Source organism: Ranitomeya imitator, chromosome 2 (genome assembly GCF_032444005.1).
Source record: "Ranitomeya imitator isolate aRanImi1 chromosome 2, aRanImi1.pri, whole genome shotgun sequence".
NCBI classification, from domain to species: Eukaryota; Metazoa; Chordata; class Amphibia; order Anura; family Dendrobatidae; genus Ranitomeya; species Ranitomeya imitator.
The window spans coordinates 269263468-269280654 of NC_091283.1; the positions used below are offsets into that span (position 1 = coordinate 269263468).

At 47.4% G+C, this 17187-nt stretch overlaps 1 protein-coding gene across 2 annotated transcripts in view; it reads left to right on the top strand.

The window, feature by feature from the left end:
* Positions 1-17187, top strand: part of LOC138663078 (allergin-1-like) — a 49042-nt gene that overhangs the window by 29785 nt on the left and 2070 nt on the right. The window contains exons 4-7 of one of the 2 annotated variants that reach the window (XM_069749144.1): positions 11427-11531; positions 15968-16027; positions 16145-16213; positions 16711-16770. In XM_069749144.1, the coding sequence (XP_069605245.1) occupies positions 11427-11531; positions 15968-16027; positions 16145-16213; positions 16711-16769 (293 nt within the window). In that variant the 3' untranslated portion in view covers position 16770. The remainder of the gene's footprint in view (positions 1-11426; positions 11532-15967; positions 16028-16144; positions 16214-16710; positions 16771-17187) is intronic. The other variant, XM_069749145.1, reaches the window with a different exon arrangement.

Genomic DNA, 17187 nt, shown 5'->3' on the forward strand with positions numbered 1-17187 from the left:
CGTGACACCTCCCCCTTTTGGTGTGCGCTAGGGAGGCAGTACCCCACGGTATGCCTCCATGGGCACCTCAGTAGGTTCACCCTGGCGGGAGAGTCCATCTGCATTCCCATGCTCTTTGCCCGTTTTATGTTCAATGGTGAAGTCAAACTGCTGAAGGGCAAGGCTCCAGCGTAGCAACCTGCCGTTGGTTCCACACATGGCATTTAGCCAGCGAAGAGGGTTGTGGTCGGTCACCACAGTGAAAGTGTGACCATACAAGTAGGGCTGCAAGCGCTGCAGGGCCCAGACTATGGCCAGGCACTCCTTCTCGATTGTGGAGTAGGCCACTTCCCTCGGCAAAAGTTTCCGGCTCAGGTATAACACGGGGTGCTCTTGGTCCCCCGAGTCAACCTGGCTGAGCACAGCACCAAGGCCAAACTCGCTGGCGTCGGTCTGCACCAAGAACGGTCGACTGCTGTCGACTGCTTTCAACACAGGGGCGTTGCACAATGCGGTTTTCAACGCCTGGAAGGCCCCCTCACAGCCATCTGTCCAATTGACAATGTGAGGTAGCTTCTTCCTGGTGAGGTCCGTCAAAGGTTTTGCCAGGCTACTATAGTGCTTTACGAAGCGCCTATAGTACCCTGCAGTGCCCAAGAAGGACATCACCTGTTTCTTGGTCACGGGAGTGGGCCAGTTCACGATCACTCCCACTTTGTCAGGCTCTGGCTTCAGGGTGTTCCCGCCTACCCGGTGCCCCAGGTAGTGAACCTCCCTCATGCCCATCTGACACTTTCCTGGCTTGATAGTCAGTCCTGCTTGGTGAATTCGCCTGAGCACCTCCTCGAGATGCTGCAGGTGTTCCTTCCAGGAGGGACTGAAGATGGCAATGTCATCCAAGTACGCCACGGCGTACGTCTCCAGTCCCTGAAGCAGGAGGTTGACCATCCGCTGGAAGGTGGCAGGGGCATTCTTCATGCCGAAGGGCATGACCGTGGACTCGTACAGTCCAAAGGGTGTGATAAAGGCGGACTTTTCCTGCGCCTCGGGGCTCAGGGGAATCTGCCAGTATCCTCGACTCAGATCCATTATTGTTAGGTAATCTGCACCAGCTAACTTCTCAAGCAGCTCCTCCATGCGCGGCATTGGGTGCGCATCCGAGGCTGTGATGGCGTTGAGCCCCCTGTAGTCCACGCAGAACCGGGTGGTCCGGTCCTTCTTTGGCACGAGAACTATAGGTGATGCCCACGCGCTCTTTGACCGTCGAATCACCCCCAGCTGTAACATCTCATCGATCTCTTGGCGCATAGTCTGCTGCACCTGGTCAGAGATTCGATAGGGTGTTCGCCGTAGTGGGGCGTGATTCCCGGTGTCCACCTCGTGGACTGCTAACTCCGTCCTCCCAGGTCGGTTGGAGAATACGACCCGGAAGGGTTCCAGTGTGGTTTGCAACTGCACCCGCTGGGGTTCAGTTAACGAGGCGCTTACCTCCACATCCTCGATGGACCCATTGGCCTTGGCTTGGGCCAGCAAGTCCAGGAGGGTGTCTTCCTCACCGTCTTCGGGCAAGCTGCAGACCGGTAGGACGAAAGGTTCACATTCGTGATGAGCCTTCATCATGTTGACGTGAAAGGCCTTTCGCCTACCCCGAGCATGGTCAAGCGTGACCACGTAAGTGACCGGGTTGAGCTGTTGGTGGACGGCGTACGGGCCCTCCCAGGCTGCCTGAAGCTTATCCGTTGGTACCGGGACCAGCACCCACACCTTTTGACCCACGTGGTAGGTCCGCTCCCGGGCGTTCTGGTCGTACCAGTGCTTCTGATCAGCCTGAGCCTGCGTCATGTTGTCATGCACCAACTGCGTCAAGGTCTGCATCTTGTCACGGAAGCGCATGACATACTCCACTATGGACACTTCAGAAGGGTTCGGCTCCTCTTCCCAGGATTCTCTTACCAACCCAAGGGGTCCCCGGACTCGCCTGCCGTACAGGAGCTCGAAGGGGGAGAACCCCGTCGAGGCCTGCGGAACCTCTCGGTAAGCGAACAGCAGGTGTGGGAGGTACCGCTCCCAGTCGCGCCCTTGAGTCTCAACCAGCATGCGTAGCATCTGTTTGAGGGTACCATTGAAGCGTTCACACAGGCCATTGGTCTGTGGGTGATACGCACTCGATACCAGGTGCTTCACCTGCATTCTTACAGAGAGCCTCCATTAGGCGAGACATAAATTGGGTCCCTTGATCAGTAAGCATTTCCCTGGGAAACCCTACACGTGAAAAGATGGCCAACAGGGCATCCGCCACCTTATCTGCCCTAGTTGACGACAGAGCTACTGCCTCTGGGTACCGGGTAGCGTAGTCTACCACAGTAAGGATATATTGCTTTCCAGAGCTGCTGGGGACGGCCAGCGGGCCCACAATGTCCACCGCGATCCTCTGGAAAGGCTCCTCTATCACTGGCAAAGGGATCAGGGGAGCCTTAAGAGCAGGCCCCGCTTTCCCCACCCTTTGACAGGTGACACAGGAGCGGCAGTAGTTTGACACATCTGTCCCCATCTTAGGCCAATAGAAGTGTTGAGACAGCCGGGCCTTAGTTTTGCTGATCCCCAAGTGTCCAGCTAGCGGGATCTCATGGGCAATCCGCAACAACTCACCCCGGAATTGCTGTGGGACGACCAGCTGTCTTTCCCTCAACCACTCCTTTTGTGATTCTCCGGGTACTGTCTCCCGGTACAACCTACCTTGTTCCCAGAACACCTTCTCCTTATCGGTCTCGGAGAAGCGCGTCCCGGCGAGTTGTCTCAAACTCTCTAGGCTCGCATCTGTGTGCAGAGCGGCCTGAAACTCCTGGCTAGGGGAAGCCAGAAGCGATGTCAGGGTCCCTTCCCCACGGGAACCCTCTTGGACCTGCTCTGGGTCCACCTCTGGTTCAGTCACAGTGATGACTGAGGAGGGTCCGGAAGGCTGACAGTTATCTGCGTTCCGGGCACTCTGACTGCGGGTGACAGCAGCTACGTAGGCTGTCTCCCCGGGGGTTTCTACAGGCCCATCAGCCGGCGCTGCTATGGGCTCTACCTCCCCATCCACCCCCAACACTCCAGGGGCAGTGCTACTTATGGGCCAGTTACCTTCCTCGGTGGCACTGGTCACTTTCATGGCGTCACCTTCCTCACGGTTCCCATGCATCTCCCCATTTCCTGTAGCACCGACACTTGCCCCTGTTAGGGGTTCCTCAGCCGTCTCACTCCGCAGAGCGACGTGGCTGGGCACGCCTGTACCTATGGACACATTAACCTTCACAGAAAAATCATTATCAGGTTCAGCTGGCACAGGTACAACATTTTCACCATCAATCCTAGGGAAAAAATGGTTAATAGATGCATCATTACAAGATAAAGCATGGTCAGGTAACACATGCGATCTCCCATCATCATCATCATCAGGGTTAACTTTACCCTCATTAGTAGATTGGGGAGGGGTGTCAGGGATGTAGTATGCAACCATCCTCCCCAAATCAGTCCCCAACAAAACATCAGTGGGCAAATTATCAGACAGCCCCACTTCCTTCACCCCGCTCCCAGCACCCCAATCAATAAAAACCCGGGCCATCAGTAAGGGACAGCTGATGCCCCCAATCCCAGTGACAGTTAGGGTTTTCCCCGGAATGATTTCTTCAGGGGCCGCCAGTTCGGGTCGGATGAGGGTTCGTTCAGCCCCGGTGTCCTTGAGGCCTGTAGCAACATGGCCTCCCACAGTGACGTGCTGTACGTTGTCACACACCCTCCCAACCACACCACCCACCAAAAGAACTGCTGCATTAGGCCCTGGGGCCTTGGCTTGGGTGTTCTTCTGCTTGGTTGGGCAGGAGAGACTGATATGACCAGTCTGACGGCAGGTGTAACACGTGCGAGGTTCGGTGGTCGGTCTGGTGCTGTTGGCCACGGGGCCAGGACCTCTGGTGTGTTGGCTGGCAGGGGTACTGGCGTTGGTTGCAGGCTTACCCCCTCTCCAGCTGGTGGTGACTGGCTTCCGTCCTTCCGATCTACGGTTGGCCTCATAGGCATCGGCAATCTGTGCTGCTTTCGTCACGTCTTTGGGTTCTCTGTCCATCACGAACTGTCGCACCTCAGCTGGGCAAAGATGAAAGAACTGGTCTTTGATCATCAGGTCTCGCAGCTGTGCAAAGGTGGTCACTGACAGTCCTTGGGTCCACTGGTCAAAGTGGGTCCCCAGTCCATGCACCACATCACTGTAACTGTCGTGTGGGCCACGTTGGAGGGTCCGGAACTTTCTACGGTACACCTCGGGTGTAAGCTGGTACTTGGCTATCAGAGCCTTTTTGATGGCCTCATAGTCACCATCTTGTTCTTGAGGGAGGGCAGCAAACGCCTCCAGAGCTTTACCTCTCAGCCCTGGTGTCAGGTATCGGGCCCATTCATCTGTAGGCAGCTGGTACTGCCTGCAGGCTTTCTCAAAGGCCCGCAGAAAAGTGTCCAAGTCCCCGTCCTTCTCCATAACAGGAAAGTGATCGGGCCGGGGCTTAGGTATCTGAGCGCTGCTGGGCTCACGTCTCTGGGCGGTGGAGGGCATCCCCCCCTGCCGGAGCATCTCCAGTTCATGTGCTCGCTGGGCTTGGCGCTCGGCTCTCTCAGCCTCCCGCTCGGCCTCTCGCTCGGCTCGCTCCTGGTATTGCTGGATCAGCTGCAGACGCCTCTCTAGGTCATCTGCGGAGCATTGTTGCAGAGCCAGCTGCAGGAGGAGGTCTGCACCCCCCTGGTTGCCAGTAGGGCCCGTATTCAGTGGTTGGACCTCTGCTGCAGCACTATGTTCGCTTGTGCTGGCTTCTGCGGCCTCTGGGCTCTGTGGCCTGGCTTGGTCTGCTTCAAATTGCACCAGTTCAGCGACCATTTGAGCCTTGGTCTTGCCCTGGGGGTTCACGCCATGGCACGTGCATATCCCAGCAAGAAAGTCCTTCTTCTGCTGGTTGTACCAGGCTTCCCCTTTCGCAGCCATGGTTGCCAAATAAAAGATAGGATAGAAAAACAAAGAGAAAGGGAGGGGATAATTACCCGTACACAATTGTCTCACAACTAAAAAGCACTGAGTTCGTTCTCCAAACTTATTTGCGCAGAGTCCTCGCAAGAACTTTCTGCAAGTTTTTAGTGAGAGGAATGATTACTCAAACCAAATCACTAATGCTCTAAGATATCCCACCGCCTTGCCACCAATTGTCACGATTCCCCTGACCGCTGTCACCAATGGGTCAGGATTCACACCGTGACCGTCACCCCTACGTCACGGATTGAGGTGACTTTAGACCAACAGACGGCTGTCACATGTGCAGGGGGGCTTATCTTAGTTATCCCTCCACTGCTACAATGTGATGAAACAACACACACAGGGCTATAGACCTCTTAGTTTACAGCAGGGGCTTATTCTAGGTATCCCACTGCTTTCAATATATCACAAACTGTAGGGATTTATGTATATCCCGCTTACAGTTCCACTTAACACTTGCAGCTCTCTGGCGCCCCCTTACTCTCAGGTCAGATTAGGTACTGCACCCTGGGTAATTAGTCGCCAGAAAGGCTGCCTGCTATGTACTGGCTATTGGGCACGCTGCAGCGACGCGATAACTACTCCCACTCAGGCAGGAACAATAATTATCAAACCCGCAGTTGCTTCAGCATAATCCAACAGTCAGCACACTTTCGCTGCCACCAGCTTCGATTAAACGGGTCCGAAGCTAACCCAACACAACAGTAACAGTAGCGTATTTCCCTTCAGAAGACAGGGTAAGTTTAGAGCATGGATGAACGAACTAATATATAATAGTATATTCCATTGAAATTAATTAGGCAGTGCTTTACCAAAAATATTTTATAAAGAAGTTACAAATGAGACAATTGCAAATATGTACAAGGGTAATTATGAAATAAACAGGGTTTAAAGGAGAAAAGTAACACTCACATGTTCAACGCATTGCAGGCAATCAGGCTAGGGCAGTTTCCATATATCCCAGTCCATGGGATGCTGCTGGCTTCAGGAGAGGACAAGAAGTCAGGAAGAAATCTAGCAGAAAGTGACTCCTCAGAGCCTGCCAGACACTTAAAACATTAAGGCTGTGACATCACAGAAAGGCTGGCTTATCCAGACCCTCCTCTCTCTACATTCTGCCTAAACTTTAAACTATTCTCTCTGATTTCTATAACTTCACTACAAAACATGTCAGAGTCAGACCAAACTCATCATTCATCTCAGATTAACGTGGGCATTCTAATGAGATCAAATATGTCCTATCTGGGATACATATTTCCAGAGAAATCCCTACTTCTTTACCAGATGGAGTTAGAAGCTCGTGTTTCGCGGGTTGTGTAGATACACCGAGTGAGAATAAAAATTATATATTTTCGTATTTCTAGCTTAAATCGTTTGCCTAATATCTAACAAAAACTAAACAAAGAATCTTTCCTGAATCTTGGAGCCACTTTTCCAGTTTGAACTAGAGAATGTGGGAGGGGTGAGGGACTTTCCTCTGAGCCTGGAATTTACGACCCCAGAGCAATAAAACCTCTCTTCCCCCATACTCTCAGAGAAGGAAAGCCAGGAATTTGCAGCTACAAACTGTTGCTCCAAGAGGGGGGCTTAGCCCACACAGGCTAGAGAACTACTTATGATATTTCATACCATATCGTGACAAAGGGGTACTGGCAGATACCCCTAACGCAGCACGCTCGGTGTGAGGAAAATGTATAATATAAATATTAGTGTCTCTTGCCAGCACATATAGAGTGGGCGTTGACCTCCCTTCACTCTGTGTTTTGCTGAGGGTTTATTGCTTCTAGCTGCAAATTCCAGGTTCGGAGCGACTTACTCCTCTGCTCCCACCCAAGGAATTTTTACGACTAGGCTCAAATCTCCCTCCAGCTAGAACTAGGATAGAATGTCTCTAAAGGCAGAAAGTCCTTTGTCCCATTAATATAAGATATTGGGCCACCGATTTGGGCTAGGAAAATAATAAGTCCATTTTGCGAATCTCCATCGGCGGATCTATCAGCCACTGTAAGCATGAGCCTCTAATTCCAACAGGGAAAGAGTACGGATTTCTCCAGAACCGGGCGTCCCAACAAGCCCAAATTTAGTACCAATAGAAAGCCAATGGTAAAATAAGAAGAATGCTGGGTGTGTTATGCTTCTGACATGTTCTAGAGCGGAGATACAAGCATTATACAAATTTGTGTTAAATTTGGTGAATCTGAGGAGAGAGGAGGGTCCGAGGAAACCAACCCTTTTAGTGATGTCACGAGGCTGGAGTTTATAAGTCTTTACACTTAACCCAGCCTTTAGTCTGAGTCTTTCCTGAGGAGCTGTTCCTATCCAGACCTCCTGATGCACTGGGACATTTGGGGTTCCGCCTACCAGCATGGTTTTGCCTGAAATGAACTGAGAACATGTGAGTTTTACCTTTTCTCATTTAATCCCTTTATTTTATAATTACCTTGTACATATTTTCAATTGTCTCTTTTGTAACATCTTTATATGCCTTTTTATAAACTTTCGGAGTAAAATATATACAGTGGGGCAAAAAAGTATTTAGTCAGTCAGCAACAGTGCAAGTTCCACCACTTAAAAAGATGAGAGGCGTCTGTAATTTACATCATAGGTAGACCTCAACTATGGGAGACAAACTGAGAAAAAAAAATCCAGAAAATCACATTGTCTGTTTTTTTATCATTTTTTTTGCATATTATGGTGGAAAATAAGTATTTGGTCAGAAACAAACAATCAAGATTTCTGGCTCTCACAGACCTGTAACTTCTTCTTTAAGAGTCTCCTCTTTCCTCCACTCATTACCTGTAGTAATGGCACCTGTTTAAACTTGTTATCAGTATAAAAAGACACCTGTGCACACCCTCAAACAGTCTGACTCCAAACTCCACTATGGTGAAGACCAAAGAGCTGTCAAAGAACACCAGAAACAAAATTGTAGCCCTGCACCAGGCTGGGAAGACTGAATCTGCAATAGCCAACCAGCTTGGAGTGAAGAAATCAACAGTGGGAGCAATAATTAGAAAATGGAAGACATACAAGACCACTGATAATCTCCCTCGATCTGGGGCTCCACGCAAAATCCCACCCCGTGGGGTCAGAATGATCACAAGAACGGTGAGCAAAAATCCAAGAACCACGCGGGGGGACCTAGTGAATGAACTGCAGAGAGCTGGGACCAATGTAACAAGGCCTACCATAAGTAACACACTACGGCACCATGGACTCAGATCCTGCAGTGCCAGACGTGTCCCACTGCTTAAGCCAGTACATGTCCGGGCCCGTCTGAAGTTTGCTAGAGAGCATTTGGATGATCCAGAGGAGTTTTGGGAGAATGTCCTATGGTCTGATGAAACCAAACTGGAACTGTTTGGTAGAAACACAACTTGTCGTGTTTGGAGGAAAAAGAATACTGAGTTGCAACCATCAAACACCATACCTACTGTAAAGCATGGTGGTGGAAACATCATGCTTTGGGGCTGATTCTCTGCAAAGGGGCCAGGACGACTGATCCGGGTACATGAAAGAATGAATGGGGCCATGTATCGTGAGATTTTGAGTGCAAACCTCCTTCCATCAGCAAGGGCATTGAAGATGAAACGTGGCTGGGTCTTTCAACATGACAATGATCCAAAGCACACCGCCAGGGCAACGAAGGAGTGGCTTCGTAAGAAGCATTTCAAGGTCCTGGAGTGGCCTAGCCAGTCTCCAGATCTCAACCCTATAGAAAACCTTTGGAGGGAGTTGAAAGTCCGTGTTGCCAAGCGAAAAGCCAAAAACATCACTGCTCTAGAGGAGATCGGCATGGAGGAATGGGCCAACATACCAACAACAGTGTGTGGCAACCTTGTGAAGACTTACAGAAAACGTTTGACCTCTGTCATTGCCAACAAAGGATATATTACAAAGTATTGAGATGAAATTTTGTTTCTGACCAAATACTTATTTTCCACCATAATATGCAAATAAAATGATAAAAAAACAGACAATGTGATTTTCTGGATTTTTTTTTCTCAGTTTGTCTCCCATAGTTGAGGTCTACCTATGATGTAAATTACAGACGCCTCACATCTTTTTAAGTGGTGGAACTTGCACTATTGCTGACTGACTAAATACTTTTTTGCCCCACTGTAAATTACTAGTTTCGTTCTCCTGTTCTAAAACATACCCTTAGGCTAGGTTCATATTGCGTTAGTGCAATCCGTTTAGCGCCTAGCGCTAGCAGATTGCGCTAACGCAATGTTGTTTTATGGGGTCGCGTTAAACGTCCCCGCTCTCGCAGATCTCCGATCTGCGAGAGCGGGGAATGGACAGCGTCCGCGGCGTGCCACAAAACACCGGCACATCGCTAGCGCGTGCCGAAAATGGCACGCGCTAGTGATGTGCGTCCCCATTGCTGTTAATGGGCGCGCTAACGGATGCGTTGCACAGCGTTAATTTCGCCGTGCAACGCTGTCCGTTAGCGCGGTCACATTAACGCAATATGAACCTAGCCTAAGTCTTCTGAAGGGAATTACGCTACTGTTTTGGGTTAGCTTCAGACCCGTTTAATCGAAGCTGGTGGCAGCATACCATGTGTTGTGCCTTTGGGAGTCGTTGTAGCGACGGCGGCGTTGATAATTATTGTTCCTGCCTGAGTGGGAGTAGTTATATCGCCTCGCTGCAGCGTGCCCAATAGCCAGTACATAGCAGGCAGCCTTTCTGGCGACTAATTACCCTAGGTGCAGTACCTAATCTGACCTGAGGGTAAGGGGGTGCCAGAGAGCTGCAAGTTCAAGCGGAACTGTCAAGCGGGATATACATAAATCCCTGCAGTTCGTGGTATATTGAAGAGCAGTGGGATAACTAAAATAAGCCCCTGATGTAAACTAAGAGGTCAATAGCCTTGTGAGTGTTTTTTCATCACATTGTAGCAGTGGAGGGATAACTTAATTATTCCATTTGGGCTTTTTGAGTTCCTGGGAATGCCCTTTGGGATGATAAATGCCCCCGCTACTTTTCAGAGTGTAGACCCCAGACTAAAAAGCAGGTACTTGCATTTTTTGGAACTGCTGGTTACTATCGCAAATTTGTTCTAACTTCAGCACCTTGGCCAAGCCCCTAACTGACCTGACCCGCAAGAATATGCCTTGGAATGTGAAGTGGACAACTGCATGCGAGGATGCCTTTTCAGCGTAAAATACCGCCCTCATCACTGCTACTGTCTTGGCTGCCCCTGATTATAAGCGCAGGTTCCTCGTGCAGACAGATGCATCCACCTTTGGGATTGGGGCAGTACTTAGACAAGTGAACGCCGCCGGAGAAGAACATCCTGTTGCTTTTGCCAGTCTGAAACTACTGGATTGGGAAGTTGCCTATGCCACTATTGAAAAGGAGTGCCTTGCCATTGTATGGGCGCTAAACAAAATGGCAGCCATACTTGTATGGCAGAGACTTTACAATTGTTACAGACCACAACCCCCTCACATGGCTGAACCGCGTATCAGGGGACAATGGAAGATTGCTATGGTGGAGCTTGTCCTTACAACCCTACAGCTTCTCCATCCAATACAAGCGGGGAAGCCAACACCAGAACGCCGATGGACAAAAAGAACCATAGGCTCCACAGGCCGACCTACCCCCTGCCACTGTACAAGAAAATATAAACGATTGAGCAATGTGGACTAAAGTGATCAGGCCAGAGGTCTATGTAGACCTCATGGCGTGCTCATTTACTATGAGGGGGACAGGTTGTGATATGCTATGTGGGTATCATTTTTGTGTATATTTCTATTTTACTTATTTTCATGGTGTTCTCTTGTAGAAGGAGTTATTTGCTAATTGATGAATGGCTGTTGCCGCCATCTGATATCAGCCGCCACAGTACTGTATTGTTTGCTAATATGCTAATGACATATTGACCTAGCTTGTTGAAACAATGAGCCCCTGAGACCTTCCCCCCTGACCTGTGAATGAGGAGAGGGACTTGTAAATATCAGTGAGGTGAGACACAATCTCAGATCGTGTGTGGAACTATGATGTGAACACAGCACCTCAGAGAGAAAGAAGCATATATGGACTGTTATCCTCTGTCTGCTGGATGGTTATTGTTGGACTCTCATCTTCCAGGGCTTTTATCCTCTTACTGAACTGGATTCAGGTTCTGGACTATTGTATCCTCAGTGTGGTGTATTGTATATGGACCTTTCGTATTTTTGCCTAAATAAAGGTCTTGGGATAGTTCACTCTTTTCTTGCTCTGCTGATTGTGTGGTACTGAAGAAGGACCTCGTGACAGAGATATTTTGTAGGACAGCTCCCTGGAAGCTCTTCAGAAGCTGAATATTACACATATGGGGGGAGAGTTTCCACTTCTAAACAATACCATAAAAATAATTCAACATTTTGTGACTTTTTATTTTCAGAACAGAGAAACCAACATGGCTACCTAGCTTGGCTGATCCCTATCCTCATCCTGACTGGGATCCTGGTGATCATTGTCATTATAATATTTACCAGATGTAAGAAAGGTGAGCACAAAATCACAATGGAATCAAAATACTGCCACCTATATACCATAATATAACTGCTATAATACAGACCCTATGTACAAGAATATGACTCCTATAATACTGCCCCTATGTACAAGAATATAACTACTATAATACTGCCCCCTATATACAAGAATATAACTACTATAATACTGCCCCTATGTACAAGAATAACTACTATAATAGTGTCTTCTATGTACAATATAACTATTATAATACTGCTCCTATATACAAGAATATAACTACTATAATACTGCTCCTATGTACAAGAATATAACTACTATAATACTGCCCCTATGTAGAAGAATATAACAACTATAATACTGCCACTATGTACAAGAATATAACTACTATAAAACTGCCTCCTATGTACAAGAATATAACTACTATAACACTGCTCCTATGTACAATAATATAACTACAATAACGCTGCTCCTATGTGCAAGAATATAACTACTATAATACTGCTCCTATGTACAAGAATATAACTACTATAATACTGCTCCTATGTACAGGAATATAACTACTATAATACTGCCCCCTATGTACAAGTATAACTACTATAATACTGTCTTCTATGTACAATATAACTATTATAATACTGCTCCTATATACAAGAATATAACTACTATAATACTGCTCCTATGTACAAGAATATAACTACCATATTACTGCTCCTATGTACAAGAATATAACTACTATAATACTGCTCCTATGTACAAGAATATAACTACTATAATACTGCCCCTATGTACAAGAATATAACTACTATAATACTGCCCCTATGTACAAGAATATAACTACTATAATACTGCTCCTATGTACAAGAATATAACTACTATAATACTGCTGCCTATGTACAAGAAAATAACTACTATAATACTGCCCCTATGTACAAGAATATACCGTATATACTCGAGTATAAGCCGAGATTTTCAGCCCAAATTTTTGGGCTGAAAGTGCCCCCCTCGGCTTATACTCGAGTCACGGTAGTGGTGGGGTCGGCGGGTGAGGGGGAGAGGGCGCTGAGGTATACTTACCTAGTCCCAGCGATCCTCGCGCTGTCCCTGCCTTCCTCCCCGTCTTCTGTGCTGCAGCGTCTTCCCCTCTTCAGCGGTCACGTGGGACCGCTCATTAGAGATATGAATAAGCGGCTCCACCTCCCATAGGGGCGGAGCCGCCTATTCATTTCTCTAATCAGCGGTGTCGGTGACCGCTGACAGGAAGATGCTGCAGCACAGAAGACGGGGAGGAAGGCAGGGACAGCGCGAGGATCGCTGGGACTAGGTAAGTATGTTATATTCACCTGTCCGCGTTCCAGCCGCCGGGCGTCGCTCCATCTTCCCGGCGCCTCCATCTTCCCGGCGTCTGCGCTCTGACTGTTCAGGTCAGAGGGCGCGATGACGCATATAGTGTGCGCGGCGCCCTCTGCCTGATCAGTCAGAGCAGAGACGCCGGGAAGATGGAGGCGCCGGGACCGGACGCTGGGAGCTGCAATCAAGGGAGGTGAGTATGTGGTTTTTTTTTTTTATTGCAGCAGCAGCAGCGGCAGCACAGATTAATGTGCAGCATCTATGGGGGCAGTATGAACGGCACACAGCACTATATGGGGGCAGTATGAACGGCACACAGCACTATATGGGGGCAGTATGAACGGCACACAGCACTATATGGGGGCAGTATGAACGGCACACAGCACTATATGGGGGCAGTATGAACGGCACACAGCACTATATGGGGGCAGTATGAACGGCACACAGCACTATATGGGGGCAGTATGAACGGCACACAGCACTATATGGGGGCAGTATGAACGGCACACAGCACTATATGGGGGCAGTATGAACGGCACACAGCACTATATGGGGGCAGTATGAACGGCACACAGCACTATATGGGAGCAGTATGAACGGCACACAGCACTATATGAGGCATCTGTGCAGCATCTATGGGGGCAGTATGAACGGCACACAGCACTATATGGGGGCAGTATGAACGGCACACAGCACTATATGGGGCATCTGTGCAGCATCTATGGGGGCAGTATGAACGGCACACAGCACTATATGGGGCATCTGTGCAGCATCTATGGGGCAATATGAACGGTGCAGAGCACTATATGGCACAGCTATGGGGAAATAATGATCTATTTTTATTTTTGAAATTCACCGGTAAATGCTACATTTCCACCCTAGGCTTATACTCGAGTCAATAAGTTTTCCCAGTTTTTTGTGGCAAAATTAGGGGGGTCGGCTTATACTCGGGTCGGCTTATACTCGAGTATATACGGTAACTACCATAATACTGCTCCCTATGTACAAGAATATAACTACTATAATACTGCCCCCTATGTACAAGAATATAACTACTATAATACTGTCCCCTATGTACAAGAATATAACTACTATAATACTGCTCTTATGTACAAGAATATAACTACTATAATATTACCGCTATGTACAAGAATATAACTACTATAATACTGCCACCTATATACAAGAATATAAATACTATAATACTGCTCCCTATATACAAGAATATAACTACTATAATACTGTCCCTATGTACAAGAATATAACTACTATAATACTGCTCCTATATACAGGAATATAACTACTATAATACTGCCCCTATGTACAATATAACTACTATAATACTGCTCCTATATACAAGAATATAACTACTATAATACTGATCCTATGTACAAGAATATAACTACTATAATTCTGCCCCTATGTACAAGAATATATCTACTATAATACTGCCCCCTATGTACAAGAATATAACTACTATAATACTGCTCCCTATGTAAAAGAAGATAACTACTATAATACTGCCCCCTATGTACAAGAATATAACTACTATAATACTGCTCCTATGTACAATAATATAACTACTATAATACTGCTCCTATCTACAAGAATATAACTACTATAATACTGCTCCTATGTACAAGAATATAACTACTATAATACTGCTCCTATGTACAAGAATATAACTACTATAATACTGCTCCTATCTACAAGAATAAAACTACTATAATACTGCCCCTATCTACAAGAATATAACTACTATAATACTGCTCCTATCTACAAGAATATAACTACTATAATACTGCCCCTATCTACAAGAATATAACTACTATAATACTGCTCCTATGTACAAGAATATAACTACTATAATACTGCCCCTATCTACAAGAATATAACTATTATAATACTGACCCTATGTACAAGAATATAACTACTATAATACTGCCCCCTGATGAAGAGGGAGCAGCCGCCATCTTGGATATGGGGCATAACGCTGGCCTCCTATCAGAGATTGGCCTGACTCAATTTTGCCTCATATCAGAATTCACCTGGTCACACGTCTGCAGGGACATGAGGACTCCTGGTCCCCACCTTTTTCCTACTTGAATGAAGACCCTTTAGTATGGTAATTGTCTCAGACCAGTGTAGCAGGCAGATGGCACTTCAAAGCTTTACTGAGGAAGTCATGCCAGCAGGGGGCATGGAGGTGCCTGGGGGCTCAATTAAAGCATACATGCCAGGTGGCTACAGGAAGACACGTCTAATTGTCTTCCCAGCCGGACCGTCTACAACATGAAATTATGAATTATGGACACATCGTCCGAGGTACAGGTTCATAAAAAATATCCTCATAGCCTTGAAGAAATTGCGCATTTGACAGTGCAACCGCCCATGTGCTGATCCGATCATCCTGAGAGAAGTTATTCCATTTATTAGAAATTGGGAATAGATTCTGCAGGGAAGCTGAAGGGTGGAGATTCTTAGCCCACCCAGGTACAGGGGGGAGGGACACAGAAGGATTAAGAACTGAGGACACATGGAGAGTCAGACACAACAGAAGAAGATGATGATGAAATAAGGAACAGGGCATATGCCAGCCAGAGGAGAGCAAGCACATGCTTTTTGGGGGCTGCCCGGCAACTAGAAGTCTTGTACCTGTGAAACGCAGAGCTCCTCGGCCTCCACAAGCGACCTTCAACCTGGTAAATTGACCTCCAGCTTTATACCTCTACGCCTTGTACTATTATTGCTATATTTTACTCTGACTGTAACTCTTGATATATTTTTACTGTATATTTCTTGTAATTATCTAGTGCGCCCTTAAGGCAATTAAACCATAAGTTAATTTTGGGCTGATCCTTTTATTCTGATTGCGAATCTTAGAATACCCAGCGTGGGTAACAGGGCAGTCTCCCCGGCGGCCATTTGCTCTAGGTGCAGTTTCCTTACTGACCTGAGACAAAGGGGGTGCTGGAGAGCTGTGCCTGTGTAGTTACGTTACGGATTGGTGACGTGGGATGGACCAGTTTCCTTCACACCCCCTATGTACAAGGATATAGCTACTATAATGGTAGCTGGATGTTATATTGTTATTATTTTCAGACAGGGCGGATGGTCTGGAGGATCAGTATTGTGGAGCGGAGCCAATGCGTGGTATTGCAGGTGAGGTGCAGACGCGGTGATGTGAGCGGTGTTGTGCAGACACTGTACCAGCAGGGGGTGCTCTTGGCCCCTTATTCCTCCTGTGATGGGAATATTTCTGTATTTGTCAATTTGCAGAGGAAAACAAAAGTGTTGAGGATCAGGACGTGACGTACTGTGATGTGGTGATAGAGAATGGAACTGCATGTAAGTGCTCACCTCCAGCGCAATACACAAACCGTTCTCTGTTATCAGCCACTGTACTTTTAGGCTACTGGCTGCTCATAGGGAATGTGTCAGTTCTCGTCCTCCTGAGACGTCTACACGGGAAGAACGGCCATAGGAAGCTGAGTAAAATGACACCTTCACATGTGCGATACGATGTCTCATTCTAGAGAAATCCTTGTTTTTGCTATTATGTAAATAAACTGTTGAGATCTATGGGTGGGGCTAGAACTGTGGAGGCGGAATCTTGGGGAGATCTATGTCTGTCCCATAGATCTTAACAGCTCATTTACATATTTAAAAGAAACAAGGATTTCTCTAGAATAAGACATCGTATCGCACATATCAAGGTGTCATTTCACTCAGCTTCCTATGACCTATGTACCCGCATAGACTTCTCAGGAGGACGAGCACATCCCCTTTAAATATCGATGGTGTACAGTAAGTAATCCTTTATAAACTAATTTTTCCAATTCCAGCTATAATAAAGAAAGAAGAGTCGGTGGAGTACATGCAAGTTTCCAAAAAATCTTTCTGAGGTACAATGGTTTTACTTTGGTTTTCATGCTTCAACTGTGTGAAATTCACACCGACACACTGTAAGGCCGGTTTCAAGCGTCAGTGGCTCCGGTACGTGTGGTGACAGTTTCCTCACGTACCGGATACACTGACACACGTAGACACATTCAAATGAATGGGTCTATGGACATGCCTGCGTGCTTTTACGGACCGTGTGTCCGTTTTTCTCCGGCAGCACGGTCCGCAAAGCGTCTCGCACACGTGCACATGGAGAACAGTGTGCACTCTCCTCCGTGTGCACGTGCCGCCGCGGGAGAAACAGCGCTACAGTAAGCGCTGTCCCCTGCATGTGGTGCTGAAGCCAGCATTCATCCCTTCTCTCCTGCTCGGCTGAAAGCAGTGCTAGCAGGAGAGAAGGGATAAAATATCAATTTTTT